The 17,174-nt window shown below is 44.6% G+C and overlaps 3 protein-coding genes across 7 annotated transcripts in view; all 3 read left to right on the top strand.

The window, feature by feature from the left end:
* The window catches only part of kat6a (K(lysine) acetyltransferase 6A), a 30,223-nt gene extending 24,471 nt beyond the window's left edge, over positions 1 to 5,752 (top strand). For all 3 annotated transcript variants that reach the window (XM_076105033.1, XM_076105031.1, XM_076105032.1), the window contains exon 17: positions 81 to 5,752. In XM_076105033.1, coding sequence (XP_075961148.1) covers positions 81 to 3,439 — 3,359 coding nt within the window. In that variant the 3' untranslated portion in view covers positions 3,440 to 5,752. The remainder of the gene's footprint in view (positions 1 to 80) is intronic.
* A 144-nt stretch (positions 5,753 to 5,896) lies between these two features.
* Positions 5,897 to 15,482, top strand: ap3m2 (adaptor related protein complex 3 subunit mu 2). 3 transcript variants are annotated; one of them, XM_076105040.1, is made up of 9 exons: positions 5,897 to 7,714; positions 9,508 to 9,800; positions 9,894 to 10,065; positions 11,088 to 11,225; positions 11,473 to 11,558; positions 11,647 to 11,780; positions 11,953 to 12,160; positions 12,361 to 12,505; positions 14,004 to 15,482. In XM_076105040.1, the coding sequence occupies exons 2-9, from the start codon at positions 9,528 to 9,530 to the stop codon at positions 14,102 to 14,104; spliced, it is 1,257 nt and encodes a 418-aa protein (XP_075961155.1). In that variant the 5' UTR covers positions 5,897 to 7,714; positions 9,508 to 9,527; the 3' UTR covers positions 14,105 to 15,482. The 3 variants fall into 3 exon arrangements, with proteins under 3 accessions (XP_075961155.1, XP_075961156.1, XP_075961157.1); XM_076105041.1 differs by lacking the exon at positions 5,897 to 7,714 and adding an exon at positions 7,755 to 7,914; XM_076105042.1 differs by lacking the exon at positions 5,897 to 7,714 and adding an exon at positions 7,933 to 9,123.
* Positions 15,483 to 16,477: 995 nt separating this feature from the next.
* tet3 (tet methylcytosine dioxygenase 3) overlaps positions 16,478 to 17,174 on the top strand; it is a 42,692-nt gene continuing 41,995 nt past the window's right edge. The window contains exon 1 of the mRNA XM_076105038.1: positions 16,478 to 16,732. The gene's annotated coding sequence lies outside the window, so the exon portion shown is untranslated. The remainder of the gene's footprint in view (positions 16,733 to 17,174) is intronic.

Consider the following 17,174-nt stretch of genomic DNA (forward strand, 5'->3'; position numbering starts at 1 on the left):
ACTTGGCAGAATTCAGTGATGTTTTTTTTTACATACTGTGTGCAGCTTTATCTTACGCTTATCTTCTTGCCCCCTCTCAGAGCTAACACCTGTGCTGAAGCCTGCGGCTGCTCTGCCAGCAACTCCATCAGAGACCCTAGCGGCCAACCCTGAGGTCCCAGTCAAGAAGAAGAAAGGCTGGCCCAAGGGAAAGAGCCGCAAACCACTGCACTGGAAGAAACGAGGACCTGGAAAACCGCCTGGTGGTGGCGCAGCCACAGATAGCCAGGCCCAAAGCGGGGATCCGCCACCCCCCAAAATCAAGATGAAGCCTGGCCGCAAGCCCCGGAGCTGGTACCTGCAGCGGGCCCAGGAGGAGGCAGAGAGGCAAGAGCAGGAAAGACAAAGGCAGTTGGAGCAGCAGGTGGACAAAGATCCTCAGCTGCTCCAGACTGATGAGCGCAACAGCAAGCGAGTCTGCAGAACCAACACAGACAGAGACACCAAACAGAAAGACTCTGATGAAGAGGATGACTATCACCCTAAACCTGTTGAGCAGAAGGTGCCCAAGAGGCCAAGAGGGAGACCGCCCAAGAACCGCGCCCTCCTCCCGCCACCACAGCCGGCCCCCAAACCTCCTCCCACCTCTGAGCCAGAGGAAGAGGAGGAGGAAGAGGAGGAGGCTGAAAGGGCCTGGGAGGAAGACAAACCCAGCCGTCCACCGTCCCGGGCCCTGCTGTCCCCTTCGTCCTCGTCTTCCACCTCAGGGCCCCGGGCCCCACTGTCACGACCTCAGGACACAGATATGGGTGACAGGGAAGAGGACGATGACGATGAGGAGAGGGAGGAAGAGGAATGTGGCAGCATGGGCAGCGGTGGCGGGAGTGTCAACAGGCGAGCAGCAGTTACACCCGGTTCAGGAAGCAGGCGCAGTGAAGACCATGATGCAGACGATGAAGGGGATGGACACTTGGAGGACAAGAGCAACGGCAGCAACAACAACAGCAGCAAGAAGAGAAAAAGTCCGGACTCTGAAGATGAAGATGACGAGGAAGACGAGGAGGAGGAGGAACCGGCCTCCCTTGCAAGCTCTCCCCCGGTCAAAGAAGAACCCCATGGTGGAGAGGCTTTTTTAGACATGGAGAACAGCGTGGCCCAAGACTACGTCAGCAAGCAGGAGGAGGAGGAAGAAGAGGAGGAGGAGGAGGAGGAGGCGGCTGAGGAGGAGGTGCAGGAGGCCAAGTGTCGACCCTCCTCGGCGGACCCGCAGCAGGAGGAGAGGCGGCGCAGAGAGCAGGAGGAGTCTGCTGCAGCAGCAGCGGCGGTGGAAACCGTCACGGCCATGTCTGTTCCCTCTGAGCCCATGGAGCTCCAGTCTCTGCACCCGGACGACAAGGACGTCACGCTGTTGATGGAACCTCAGCACCCACATCCACACTCCCACCAGCACCAGCACTCCGACTTCAAAGAGGAGCTGGGCCACCATCACCCGCACCACCCCCATCACCACTCCAACGAGCTGGACCTGGAGACCATGCAGGCCGTCCAGTCCCTGACTCAGGGGGAAGCCCAGGACGAAGAGACCGAACCCCAGCCACACCACGGAGCCTACCAGGACTGTGAGGAGACCCTAGCTGCCTGCCGGACCCTGCAGAGTTACAGCCACGCGGGGGAGGCCGAAGATGAGGCTCTGGCCTTGGTGGAGGAGTGTGGGGCCTCCCAACACAGCAGCCCCCTTCCCAATCCCCCTGTACCGCCCCTTCCCAGTCAATCTGTGCGCTCGGTCAACAGTCCGGGGTTGCCCTCAGGCATCATGGACACGACACCGGCAGGGCAGAGGGGGGGCACGCCCGGCCCCACGGGAGCAGGGGGAAGTGGTGGAGGAGCTGGAGGTGGGTACACCCAGATTACGCCGGAACATCCCAGTTCTCTGTCTGCCCCCTCCCAGCAGAACATGGAGACGTCGCCGATGATGGACGTACCGTCTGTGTCGGACCACTCGCAGCAGGTGGTGGACAGCGGCTTCAGTGACCTCGGCAGCATCGAGAGCACGACAGAGAACTACGACAACCCCAGCAGCTACGACTCCACCATGGGCGGAGGGGGTAATGGGAATGGAGGGGGAATGTCAGCTGGTGTAGTTGCGGGAGCTACCACGGCTTCCTCATCGTCGGCCTCCTCTTCTTCAAGCTCGGCCACCCCGTCCTCACAGTCTAACAGCTGCTCTTTCGTGCCAGCCCCCAGCCTCACGTCCTCCACAGGAACAGGAGGGTCCCAACTAGGGATGGGCAACTGTGGCCTCATCCAGCAAACGGGGCCAGGGCCCAACAGCGGACCAGGTGCCAGTAATGTAGGCAGTGCTGTAGTCCAGCCACCCCCACCACGGTCTAACACCCCCGGCTGTGGCATTAAGTCTCCTCAGAGCTGTGGTGTGATCGAGAGGCCCCCCAGCACCAACCAGCAACAACAACAGCAGCAGCAGCAGTCCCAAAAAAAGGTTCCTCAGCAACAAGCCCCCAACCCTCAGCCTCCGCCATCAGCACCACCACCACAGCAACAACAACAACAGCAGCAGCAGGCCCTGTCGCAGTGTAGCATGGGCAACGGCTTCGCCTCCACACCCATGATAATGGAGATCCCCGAGAGTGGAGGAGGGGGCCGCACCCTGTACGAGCGCATGGGTCAGGACTTTGGCACGGGGGGCTACCCTCAGCCCTCAGCAACCTTCAGCCTGGCCAAACTCCAACAGCTCACCAACACCATCATGGACCCCCACGCCATGCCCTACTCTCATTCTGCCTCCGTTACCTCCTACGCCACCAGTGTTTCTCTCTCCAACCCGGGGCTGGCCCCTTCCCCCCACACTCCTCAGGGCCAGTCCACTATGACCCCGCCCCCCAACCTTAGCTCCGGCACCATGAACCTGGGCTCCCTGCAGCTACAATGCAACATGCCCACCGCCAACATCGGTCTGGGACCCCCGCCACACACGCAGCGGCTACAGGGCCAGATGGCGACAGTCAAAGGCCATATTTCCATCCGGTCCAAAGCCACCCAGCAGCTGGCCCCGGCCCCGCACCAGCAGCAGCTCTACGGCCGCAGCTCGGGGGCCGTGGCCATGCAGGGCACGTCGCGCACCTTGGCCGTGCAGCGCGGCATGATGCCGAACCTCATGCCCACGCCAGCGCAGTACAACTCCATGAACATGACGCCCCTCAACGCCATGTCGGCCGGTTACAGAATGCCCCAACCCATGATGAACAGTGGTTATCACGGCAATCCCCCTTACATGAATCAGCCAGCTCAGTACCCCATGCAGATGCAGATGGGCATGATGGGAGGGCAGGGTTACCCGCAGCAGCCTATGCAGCCCAACCACCACGGCAACATGATGTACACTGGCCCCGCCCATCACAGCTATGCTGGTGTCCCTAAACAGTCACCGTACATGAGCAGATGAGCAGCCGAGGAACTGAGAAAGGAGACATGAGGCCAGAGCTGATACTCGCTGTACTCTAAATGTCCATTACTCCTGTTCACCCTCTCCAGTGCTGCGGCAGGCACCAGGGAGAGTCGGTGGTTGGAGACAGAGAGGGTCTTTGGGTTTTCCTGCTTTTCTGTGTTGTCATTTTGTCCCTTTTTTTTAAAATTTGGGCTCGTTTCCCCTCCCAGCTGGTTGTGTATGGGAACAAGTGGGGTTCCGGGTTGGGGGGGGAGTTGTGTGTGTACATGGACCTCTGCCGTGCTGCTTCAGGCCAGGCCTGCACAGTCCTCTGTAATGTGATTTTACACAGCGGGGCTCCTCGTCCCCACGATGCGCATTAGGAGAGGAGGGGACAAAGAATGACGAGAACGACACACAGAGAAGGACAATACAGGAGTACCTCGCTTCGTCAGACCGCGAGTGAAGAACAGTGGTTAACTGAATATATTCAACCATGCACACAATCTTTTAAGTGATATAGGGAGCCTTACTTTGAAAAAAGAGACAATGAAACATTGCAGGCGGACTATTGTTTTGTTAAACATAAAGTTGAATCTTATTTTTGTTGTTGTTTTTGTTGATTGTTTTTGAAATACTCGTGTGCAGTCCGACCTCTTATATGCTTTGGTCTTTATATGTGTGGCATTCTGAAACGGTGATGCGCCGTCTTTGCTCTCTCAGAAATACCCGAACATCTCTGCGGCTTTCCACCTGGTTCCAGAACAGCGTGGGAGCGCCGGGGCCTTGAGCTGTTTCCAGAGTCTCTGTCTTCCCGGAGGGACCTTGTACCAAAAAAAACAAAACAGCGAAGACACAGAAGAGACGAGCGCGTCGCTGTCTTATTACATGTCCATCAACGAAAAACAAAGTAGCATTATTTTCCAGTTTGCCGCCACACTGAAAACGTTAAAGATGTAAATATTCTGGTACTTCCCAATATCAAGCTCACACACACACTCCCGCACCTACAAACACACACAGACGCTGGCTAGCTATCGCCAAACGGTGGCTAGCTCAGGAAAGTACAACATTAATCTGTTCTTGTCCACACTCCACTGACAGACGGTGTACTATGTCAGCCTTTTTTTTTTTTTTTTAAAGCAGTTTAGGGAATGCAGAACAAACAGTGCCATCTCCATCTGACTGCTCAAAGGAAAGTCGGTTAGCTACAGCTGACGTCTCTTAAGTGTTAGTGACTGAAAGAGGGTCCAGGAGTCTGCTTCTGAATGGTGTAGTTCTGTTTAAAACTGTGTTTCTTCCTTTTCTGCAAAATTCTGCACTTCCATTGGCTAGAGATGCGGCAGTCGACGGCCATCCTTTGTAAAAGGTGTGCCTGAACGCCTGATCTAGTGCATGGTTTGGCCCTCGCGTAGAGGCACACTCACATGAAAGCAGGGTCGAAGGGGAGAACGAGTTCGAGGTTCTGCGAAGCGGTTGCTCCATGTACCAGTATTCAAAGTCAAAAGAGGAGTTTTCATTTTCTTACAGACCCGACATTGCATACTTTATTTGTGTGTATTTGTTCTGTTCTGTACTTATGTTGTTTTTGTTTGTTTGTTTCTGAATTTTATCAGACTGGGCAGCTTTCTTTTATGACACGAGCTGACTCTTTTTGACTTTAGAAAACTTATTGTAGAGAAAATGTTTTTTCTATAATATAAAAAGGAAACTGACATTGATATTGGTACTGTCATTTTTTTCACTTCTGTTACAGGAAAAATAAATAAAAAAATACATATTTTTTAGCTCGCCTCTTCGGGTAATAATTACTAAGAAATTCAAAATTTACAAAAAATTACCACTCACTTTTAGTGACTTTAAGATGCCTTTAACCTCTCCATTCCATCTCATCTCTAGAGTTTTTCTATCTTTGTGTAGTTCTATTAATGCTATTTTAAACAAAAAGGACTACAAATATCTAAAGGTCACTTGGCATTCTTTTCTTTTTTTACTTGTGTGTGTATAGGATGACTTCCTTACATTTAAGAGGCATGTAAAAAGGAGCTCAGTATATTTCTGTCTGTTTATATCGCTTCCCTTTTTGTATCCTTTGTAATTGTACATGTTGCGTTGTATGCTAAGAGCGCGGAATACAGAGAGGAGGGACAGCTGGGCACACGGTGATGGTTGCATTGCGCTCAGCGGCCTCAACTCTCGACTCTGTCCCTGTATGTATTTCCATTTATTCTGTTTTTTTTTTTGTTTTGTTTTTCTTTCTTTCTTAGCAAGTACTTTCAAAGAACTCTGTACATTTTAACATAAAATGAAAATAAATTATGTTGAGCCATTCATGTTTTCCCTGAGCTTTTTAAAGTTTCATCCGTCACCTCAGCGCGCTACTTCCAGATTTACTCCAAAGGAACTAAGATGCTTTAATTATATTATTATACTTTTTTTAAATATTTGTTTTACACATTAGGTAGACGACAACAACCTTTCATATTTCAGACAGGTTAGTGGCGTCAGGCACTAGTCCTGCAAAACATAGCGACAAGATTTATATTTATATTTATACATCTATTTAAATACACATTTTACTCCATTGTTGGCAAACATTTATAGTGGACTTTTGGACATTTATGAATTTGCTTTGACCACTTGTGTCCACTAGATGTCCCCAAAGAGCGTGAGCATGGCATGTTTAAAAGGTATTGATGTGGAAATGACAGTGTTCTCTCCTAGCATCCATAAGTCTTCAACAAAATATAAATACACAGGCTGCCTCCTTGAATGTTGCTGGGTTGTGAACAGTATGGTCTCGCTTTCAAAGTCATATCTCTGATTCTCAGGAGTCACACTTTTCAGATCTGTAATGTAAAAGCTCAATTATCAAGTCGCTGACGTCGGCACACTGTACTGATTTACTGAAGGTGGTGTTTGATTGCACAGTGTAGCTAAATGTTTTCTTCTAAACGTATTTAAAAAAAAAAAAACATTGTGAGAAGCAAACAAGTCGTTCAATGACTTATTGGAACATATTTCCATTTTGGACAATAATTACTTTTGCAGAATAATTGAGATCCCCAAACTGTTTTTAATGATTGGATCACGACAGCAACTCAAAGTACTCGCTTCATCAAGAGGTTCTTTATGATCGTATCAGATGGATAAGGCAGATCTCTGATAGCTTAGTATTTTGGTTTACATGTCTGCTCTTTAGTTTCACTAACATTTACTGCAATGGTTTGACTTATTGACACTGAGGGTAGGATTTCTCACCACTTCATTGTTTGCATGTGTATTTAAACTTTGTGAGCTGCACTTGGAAAGAAGGTGGAACTGGGAACTATGAGAAAAGGGCATTTTATTCACTATGTGAACCTATAGTTTTCATCCCTCCATGTGTTCTGTTTGTGAAGAAAATCTCGCTACTTGATGCTCGTTTGCTGCTTTTGAATCCCATCAGGCGACACATTGTTAAAGGCTGAAGCTTACAAAACAACATATACAGTTCATACTATTTACAATGTTTACGTATATTCAATATACTGTGCAGAAGACACCCTTAAGGAACCACTGCTTTGTACAGTATGTTTGAAATATTGTTGTACTTTTAGAAATTGAATAGAACACAAGCTCCATGTTTCATCTACATGCCGTGTCTTTATATGTTCAAATAACATGCTGTCATCTTTACACAACAATTACAAAAGTCACCAACAAGAAAAATGCTCAATATGGGTTTTGTTATCAGTCATAAATAAATATAACTCTAGCATCAGCATCCCAAAGTATTGCTATTTCATTTTAACCTTGTTTAGGGGGGAAATGTATAATTAGATTTGCTATGTACACAACAAATATAAGATGTCGAATTCATTTTATGCCACAGATTACTGGGAACGCATTTTGACAGTGTTATTGTCAGTGAAGTTGTATATAAACCATATCTATAGTGTTTGAATGGAGACTTAACGCCTCAAGATGAAATCTGATACTGGAAACAAAATGTCAGACCAGCTACATCTAACGGCCAATCAGCGAGCAGCTTTACTGGTGTTTACTGTAGCTCTCCCTCCGCGGTCCAATCACAGCCAAGTCACGAGCTAACAGCTTCCGTATTATTGACCTATCACACCATTACGTGGGCGGGAATTTATAGTTTCTCTTGATTCTGATTGGCTCGCTGTACTGTATCCTTACTCGCTTTGAGAGCTTTTTCCACCTAACGGGAAGCGACGACGGCTGCTTAATCTTTCATTGAGAAAAAAAGGGCGAAAGGCGAGACGAAAACGTTAATAACTGTCTTCGGTAAGTCATTCGTATTTTATTGATTGCCCCGAGTGGTAAGAGGTACGTGTTCAGTTAAATCAGCATCGTTATTTTAAAGTATTTCCTCCCCTTTACTGGGTGACGGGGCTTTTCGTCTGTCATGAGACTGAGAGGCAGGAGGAGGTACTGATGTAGCATCTTGTGTGGAGACGGAGGCCTTACATTGCTATTCAATAGAGGTACGTTAGTTAGATAGTTACTCGTTCAAATGTCTTATGGTTGTAGTAAATGTATGTAGCTGAAATATATTCAGGTTCTCGTGGCGCTGAGTTTCATCCGTGTCCGAACTTGATAGCGTTGACGCATATTTAATGAATACTCCGGTGTCATATTTCCCAGCAAACCTTAAATTGACGTAAAGAAGACTTAACGTCAACTAAATAGTCCTGTGTTAGTTAAAGTTAAAGTTAAATCTTGAAACGTAACTAGTTGCCACCGTATGGAGAGAGCAGTATGCAAAACACTTTTTTAAACGTTTATTTTACATCACTGTTAAATTGACCCATTACACTTTACATTATTTACATAGTATAACAGTTACCTACATTATGCACACGGACCCATTTGAGTATGTGGTACTGAAGTAAGCTAGCTGAAGCGCATAGTATGACCACCAACGTGTCATGTGAGGGGAGGAAGGGCTGTCTTTACAACAGTGGGCGTGGACTTATTGTTGATATTCATTTCATTTTAGACCCAACACTTGATAGAATACAGACTGAGTTGGGTTATATTGTACGTTTTAAAGTTTAGGTCCTGTTCAAAGATTGTCAAACATTATTGTTTGGAGACTCATTATGAAATGTTCATAATGCTTTAAAAGTTGTTTTTACTATTAATAGGAGTTAATCACGTGCACAAAATCAACACAAATGGGCTTCATGATGTGTATGGAGCCTCCATTCAAAACAGTGATTGTGTGACTGGTGGCACAGCCATTGGCAATTATTGTGTGTGCGTGTTTGTGTGCGTGTGTGCACGCGCCTGGTCTTTTTGGCACACATACTGCTTTGTTTTTCAATGTTTGTTTACATTCATAACTATGACACTGATTCACTTTATTAAATTAAAACTTTTGAAAATGAGACCTCGGTCTCAATGGATTTTGTCTAAATAATATTGATTGAAAAAAAAAAAAGAAAGAGAAGCTAACTAGCCAGCTGTTCAGCTAGAGCTGAACTACTGATTAATCACTGAATAATACATTAGTTTTTTGCTTAAAGTAAATGTCTTATCACTTAATTTCCTTCTCAGAGTAACACCAGAGTGCTACATTTTAAAGCTCATATTTAAAATAAAATTCTCCCGGGGAGCATCCCCCCCGCACCCCCCGACAGGGTTTCGGGTTCGGGTGCTTGTCACCTTCTTCACCTCTTATGAGTTTGCAGGTATGAAAATACAGACAACAGGTATTTTTCATAGAAGCCATTCTGTCATCTTAAAGCAGGAAAAGCACAGGTGTAACTGATAAAACTGTTAATGGCTGAATTGGATGTAGCTGCTTCTGTTTCAGGCTCTTGGTACAATGCAGGCTGCCTCACTGGGACACTTACATTAAACAGAGCTGTCGTTAATGTTATTAGTAACACCTGTGCTTTGCCTACAATGATAGTCAAAATATCTGCATGTCAGACATTACTAGCCCCTTCTTTGCTAGAAGCTTAACCCTAACCCTTAATTCTGTAAGCACTTTCTTACCATATATTTAACTTTATCTCAACATTCTCTCATTTGAACTGCTTTGGTTTTCTCTTCTTTTTATTCTTCGTTAGCCTCTCAGCCTCCAGCCAACATGATCCACAGCCTGTTCCTAGTCAACTCCTCCGGAGACATTTTCCTGGAGAAGCACTGGAAGAGCGTGGTCAGCCGCTCTGTGTGCGACTACTTCTTTGAGGCGCAGGAACGCGCCTCCGAGCCGGAGAACGTCCCACCGGTGATCCCCACGCCGCACCACTACCTTATCAGCGTGCTCAGGCATCGCATCTACTTTGTTGCCGTCATCCAGAGTGAAGTGCCGCCGCTCTTCGTCATCGAGTTTCTGCACAGAGTCGTTGACACGTTCCAGGTTTGGACTCCCAGTTCCACTTTTAGCGGTTAGTTTAGCTAAATAATTCATATCTGATTTTAAATACCCATATCCTGTTGTTTTTCTTCTCAGGACTATTTTGGAGTGTGTACAGAGGCTGCTATCAAGGACAACGTGGTGGTGGTCTACGAGCTGCTGGAGGAGATGCTGGACAACGGCTTTCCGCTGGCCACAGAGTCCAACATCCTAAAAGAGCTCATAAAGCCTCCCACCATCCTCCGCACGATGGTCAACACCATCACAGGTACAATCCATGTTCATGTTGACCACAGGGCCTGTAAAAACACTTTAAACATTTAGTAGTCCTCTAAACAGTCCGAGCATTACGTCAAACAATGATAGTGATGTCAGATATAATGTGTGCTGGACAAATTAGTCCGGATAACTGGAGTTCAGAACATAAGGTGTTCTATTAACATAACATAAATACAGAAATATAATTCTCTTAATGTACGTAATCAACTGGGGAAGTCTCATGGTTATATCTATTAGTCTTTTTGTTACCCTATTCACCTGTAGTGTGTTTCAGAATGAATGGAATTTCATAAAACATATCTTTAAAGGCTCGTTTCTCAAAATTCGTTTTTTCTCACTCCGAGCCATAAATCTCTTCTTCAGTAGTAAATACATAAACCAAACGTTGCAGTTTCGTTCTTATCTACAACCTGAAGGTTCTTACAGAGAGGGTTGTTCATGGATCATTCATAGCATCAGTTATTAAACATTTATTAAACATTTTACCCCTAGAAACATGCCGAGTATGGCTTATTTTCTGATTCATGGAGTGATACAGATTCCCTCTGTAAAAACCTTTGACTCTAATATGTCATCAAAATGAACCCTTTTTAACCAATGTTTATGCAAATTAGCACCTATTTGAAAAGATAATTATTCATTTGCATATTTAAACATACATATTCAGAAAACTTGTAATACAAAAAATTATTTAAAGTTAAAAAGAAATGAATGTAAGTGATCAACTGTGGAGGTTTCATGGTGATACTGTATCTATATTAGTTATTTTTACCCGATTCACCGGAGGTTTCTCGCCTTAATATGTTAGTACTTCAACATTAATGTTGTTCATAGGCGGAACGCTGTGATCCCGTTCACATGATGTCAGAATAAGATGCACCAAAACAACACTGTAGCTCAGCATCAGCCATCAGTCTGTGATGGCAGAACTATTGCAACAACCTGTGTGAATGGACTCTGGTGTAAAAGCACTTCTTTTATTATTGTTTTACATTGACGTCTGTTTTTCAGGCAGCACCAATGTCGGTGAACAGCTCCCCACAGGCCAGCTGTCAGTGGTGCCGTGGCGACGCACCGGAGTCAAATACACCAACAACGAGGCCTATTTTGACGTGGTGGAGGAGATCGACGCCATCATCGATAAATCGGGTATTTGCTCTGAACATCCTGCCGGTCAAACAACACACTCTGCCATTGCTTCATTTATATTAATTTGCATATATAAAAAAAATTCTGTATATTTCCATATTGGACAATAGCACAGAATATCAGCAGCTTTACTCCACAATTAATAGTGTCTGCATCAAATTGATTTTGTTGTTAATTTCTATGTTTTTTGCTCTCTGTAAATATCTTATATCAACCCCCCCCCCCCCCCCCCCCTCCCCCTCCTCAGGCTCCACTATTACAGCAGAAATTCAGGGAGTTATTGACGCCTGTGTAAAACTGACAGGCATGCCCGACCTCACTCTCTCATTTATGGTGAGTTCCAAGCCTCTCGTGTAATTTCGAGCATGCACATTTTTCTTTTTACTTCTCCTCAAACCATCCCTCTGCCCCTCTCTCCCAGAATCCTCGGCTGCTGGATGACGTCAGCTTCCACCCGTGTGTTCGGTTCAAGCGCTGGGAAGCTGAGCGGATCCTCTCCTTCATTCCCCCGGATGGAAACTTCCGGTTGCTCTCCTACCACGTCAGCTCTCAGAAGTCAGTACTTTTTCCTCCAGGATCATTTTAAGTTTCTTAATGGCAAAAACACATAAAGTTGAATCACCCCTCAGTTTATTACGCATGTGGATTTTTTCAAGAGTTGCCAAAATACGGTATGTATAAAATGTATTCCACTATGATGTTGTTTGTTGGCCTGCCTCTACTTCAGCCTGGTGGCGATCCCGGTGTACGTCAAGCACAACATCAGCTTCCGAGAGGGAAGCTCCCAGGGACGCTTTGACCTGACCCTGGGGCCCAAACAGACCATGGGAAAGTCCGTGGAGGCGGTCCTAGTCAGCAGCCAGCTGCCCCGGGGCGTCCTGAACGCCAACCTCAACTCCTCCCAGGGAACACACACCTTTGATCCAGTCACAAAGGTACCTCAAAACTGTGTCTGAGTGTGTTTGTTATGCCTGAAAGAAGGAAGAAGGGAAGTGTGCATGGACAGGAATGTGTATATCTCTGTAAATCATGTTAATTTACAGCGATCCTCTCCAGGTTCAACGGTGCCACCATTTGATTTGATGCGCTGTAGTGATCCCACATTGGCATCTAAATGTTTTGTTTTTTTGGCTAGATGTTGACATGGGATGTCGGCAAGATCAACCCACAGAAGCTTCCCAGTCTCAAAGGCACCATGAGCCTGCAGGCCGGGGCCTCCAAACCTGACGAGAACCCCACTATCAACATCCAGCTGAAGATCCAACAGATGGCCATCTCAGGTACACACTCACACATTTAGTCTCACCATCATCACCTTTCTCTGTGAAATATCACGTTTACAATCCTGCTAGACTGTCCCACACAGCGGCCAGTTTCAGTGAGTTAGAGTCATGTTTTTATATTTTGCATTGAGAAATATTTGCCCTCAACCCCAACAACACACAAGAGAAGCTTTCATCACACGGCCGGCTCAGCTGACAACCACCTGACTGTGAGCACAGTGACACGCTGCCCACTAGGTGGTGCCGAATGCATCAATACGCCTCCTCACATGACATCAGAGAGTACTCTGTAGGCAGATCGAAGTACTCATTGTATTCATTGTTGTTAACAGAATGTATTAACATGTATTAGTATATGATTGGACTGATGTGGTTTAGTTAGACTTATTACCCAGCATGCCATTACTCTGTACAGGATTCAAGGTAATATGCAAAGCAATATTTTGGGATTAAAAAGGCTAATTCAACAATATGCATGCATCATTTTCAGCAGACAAATTATTTCTCGGTCCAGAAGGTTCGGAGTCTTTAACCCTTGTGCATCACAGGGGACATTTTTGTCTCTTTAAAATAAAATGTTGTAAATTCAACCTCAGCTCCTATAATAAGTCTATAATAAACTGTATAGCCAAAATACAAACACTCAAAATATTCCCATTGAAACAAGTTGTTATCCCACGGCCATTACAGCATAAAATGAAGCATTCTGTTGTGTCAGACTTTTAATCTAGAGCCTGACTTCAAACTTGTAGTTTTCACTGTTCTCCACCAGATTGAGCTGTTTCCTCACACCTGTTGTTTCCCTGCTCACCACTAGGGCTGTTGCTGCTGTACTGTGGAGCACTGCAGTGTTTGATGCAATGCATCAAAATCAATGTTGTTGATCATAATTGACGTGTATAAAACGTCTCATTTAGTATACAGAACATAATTACACTTTTGTGTTTGATGTCTTCAAAGACAACAGTTAATATGTAAACATTTAAAGGGTTAATATTGTGAAAGGCGTCGAATATTTGGTAGTTAAGTCTGATTAATGTATAGTATTTTATATTATATTTTTAGGAATGGAACATTTATGTCCTCTAAGTTTTTCAGCGGCATTACGTAAACAAACGGACATTTTGAAAATAATGTATATTTGGTGGTTATAATCAGGACTAAAGGGATGCACAACGGTTAAGGATTCTGGAAATGCCTTCAGAACAGTTGATAGTATAAAACAAACTAAACTAAATCATCTTTTTAATATTTCAGCAGGTATATCTTTATAGGACAATCAGATGCCTGAAGCTGTCGTACTGATCTGAGTTCTGTAGTAGTTGTAGCCTAAAAAGGTCCATAAATGAGCCTCCCACCGTCCTCAAACATTCAAGTCACATTTGTTTTGGTGCCGGTGTTTGCTCTTGTCCAGTAACACAAGTAAGGTGCACAAAGTTTGTGTTGTGAAATGTAAATTGAGAAAAAAAAAATCATATTTATTTCCCTCCAACAGGGCTGAAGGTGAATCGACTGGACATGTACGGTGAGAAGTATAAACCTTTTAAAGGCATCAAATACATGACGAAGGCCGGCAAGTTTCAGGTGCGGACATAAAGACTACTGCTCTGTGACCACTGGACCAAACCACCTGGAGACTGAGGGGGGCGATGCGACGGGGGAAAGGGGGAGTTGGTACATTCCCTGTGTATATGCATTTCAGGATTTAACAAAAAAGGAGGCTCCATGTAGCGGTTAAGAACGGACCAGTGAGAGCGTTGAGCGAGTGTGAACCTCGGGCCCAACGCAACTCACCTCCATTTACATTTCCACTCATGATTCTAATCTTGAGCCCAAATCAAAACCCAGTTACATGAGACGTTTGTGTTCATACGGCCTTCATCAGGTTCAAACATTTCAAACTCTTTCAGTATCAACAGGCCAACATCTGATGCTGTGCTGCTGCACCTCTCCACACGGTATCGTCTGTGGCATGTTTGTCTGGAAAGATGTGCGCTCGTGACTGTTTTCACACTCCAAACCAGAGATATTGGATGTTGGACCAATACTATATTAAAATAGAGCTTCTCCTTTAATATATAAGATAGTGTGAGCTTTATGGAATGGCAGCAGCTCTGTGTTTTTCCACGTCAAAGGACCTCAACAATTGATTAAAAGAAGCTATATTATATATTATATCACAAAACCTGTTCCTAAATTGACTAGATCTTGGTCCTGCGCTACTTTTCTCTGATCCTTATTAAAGAGTCGTCATCGCAACCTACCAACAGACACTGATATCACTGTATTTCATTGCTGTCCTGTCTTCTGTTTGCTCTGTTCTTGAGCTTTCTCCTCCTTGTCTCAGTACTTTGATCATTCTGTCTGCAGTACTGGAGTCCACCCACTGACATGTGGAACTGTCCTCAATCTGCTGGTACTAACGTTTCCTCTTTAAAGCAAAGCGAGATGGATGTAGAGCCACTGGAGCGGTTTTATCTATTTATTACTATGACGGTTTCTGAGAGAATTTTGGGTACATGTTCACCTGCTTTTATTATTTATGAATCAAAACAAAGGATCCGTTTGCTAAAGTAATGTCTCACAGTGTTTCTTGTTTCTGCACACTGACATTCAATTCTTCTTCAAAGCTTTAACTCTACAGCAGCTTGTCATTTTACCATTTTATGACCAAACAGTATCAGGTTTTGTTCTCAACATACAGAAACGTGGCAAAGAATTAATATTTGTAATCCCGTTAATGTGGTCCAAATGATCCAAAATTATTTTCTCAGTGCATCTCACTGTGCATCTTAATGTCTAATCAAAACAAATGGAATATATTAAAATCTGTATTATGGTGTAATGGCCAGGTACCTCAGAAGAAATGTTGACGGTTTGCATTTTGTGTTTACAGCATTTTGTTTGTGTTTGTTCAACAGCCTCCAATGGAGAGTTACACTGGTGAAAACAATAAAGATTTGATGTGTGAAAACTGAGTGTTAATAATTATTCAATGTTTGTGATGCTATTGTGAAGCAACATTTTTAATGAACATTCATAATAGCAATTTAATGTATATTTTTTATAGTTTTTAGGCATAGACTAATGTCATGTTTTGAGCTTAATGTCATGTGTTATTACTTCCTCTAAATGTCTGAGGAGTCATCGTGAGATGAAACACACAAACGTTTCCTGGTCAAAGAACTACAAATGGATGCAAAGCGGGCTGTGAGCCTCATACCTTGTGGTGTGAGGACCCCCATCTGAGAGTTATGATTTAATACGCCATCAGGAAACTTGTGCAGCCATAATTACCAGACAAGTGAAACTACAATTGTTTCTATTTCGTTCTGACTAAACTTTATACACCGTGACTTACAACAGGTTCTTAACTGAACTCTCATTATATGAATATAAAAGGGAATATATTTCAGCTATAATGCGGGGAACTATATATACAACCTTTTGTTAGATTAGTGATTGCTGATATATTTTTTTTTTAATGACAACTTTTGACTATATTAATAACAATTAGTGTTTTGGGCTGTCTGGTTTCTATCTCTTGTTCTTCGTTGTGTAATGTACACAGGCACTTATGTCTTCATCTAAACCTCCATCTTTTTCACTTCCACAGCTGCTCCCCCTTCTCCTGAGCGGAGCATGGAAACCCACATCTGTGCAGGAGGGAGACGGGACTTCAGACCTAAAGAGGTCCTGATGCTCATTGAGGTCCTGATGCTCATTCTCTTCATGATGTCACAACATCTGGGTCAGACCCCACACGTGACATCACAGGAATCTTATTTACCCGTTCTTAAACCAAATAGAAAATGGAATTTCAACATCTTAAGAGCAGTTTTACATAATTACCCCCCAAAACCCCACCCTAACCCCACCCTCTGATCCAGCTGGCAGGACTCCACTCCATAATTTACTGATGACTTGAACCCCCCCCCCCCCAAAAGATACGACCTCTCTCCCTCTCTCCCCCCCTCCCTCCCTCCCTCTCTCACCTCTGGCTCAATTGACCAGTTATGTCACTATGGTAGAACTTTTTACCCCGTCGTCTCCACTTTGGTGCACGAGTGGAAATGTGCGCATTTCTAGCTCTCCGTTTGTGTTGTTGTGCCGTGCAGGTACTTTTGTTACATTTTTATAATTTACTTTCGTTTTGCAAAGCAGGTTGAAGGCTGAAGCTGAGAGGAATATCGAAGCATTTAAAGACCGCACTCGTCGCGGGTGGTACGTTGTTTCTCTTCCTTGTGAATATTATGAAAGTTTTTTTTTTTTTGCAGACATGGATATTGAGTCGAATATTGACCCACGTTTCTTTATTTGTTTGCACAACTTTAAGTAACAAAAGTCTCCGAGCAGCATTATTTAGCCATTGGCCTTTAATATCAAACAGCTGTAAGTTAAGTAAAGGTGTTATTTATGGGTGACATCATTCATTATTTTACTAAAATATGAATATGAAGACTTTTCTTGGTGGCCATCTGAGGTATAGGACAACCACCGAGAGACGCCTCTGCAATAGCGCGAGGATTGTCACGTGGATGTAAATTAAAGTGTGTATTCAACACCTGGTTGAAGTGCTGTTTTTGTCACCTAAAGCAATTATCCCCGTGTCCTCACAGCCCTGATGTGTTTTGTGTATTCTGCTTTAATGAGGATTATCTTAATG

The sequence above is a fragment of the Anarhichas minor genome, unplaced genomic scaffold (assembly GCF_050575085.1).
Source record: "Anarhichas minor isolate MPS153535 unplaced genomic scaffold, ASM5057508v1 ptg000030l, whole genome shotgun sequence".
NCBI classification, from domain to species: domain Eukaryota; kingdom Metazoa; phylum Chordata; class Actinopteri; order Perciformes; family Anarhichadidae; genus Anarhichas; species Anarhichas minor.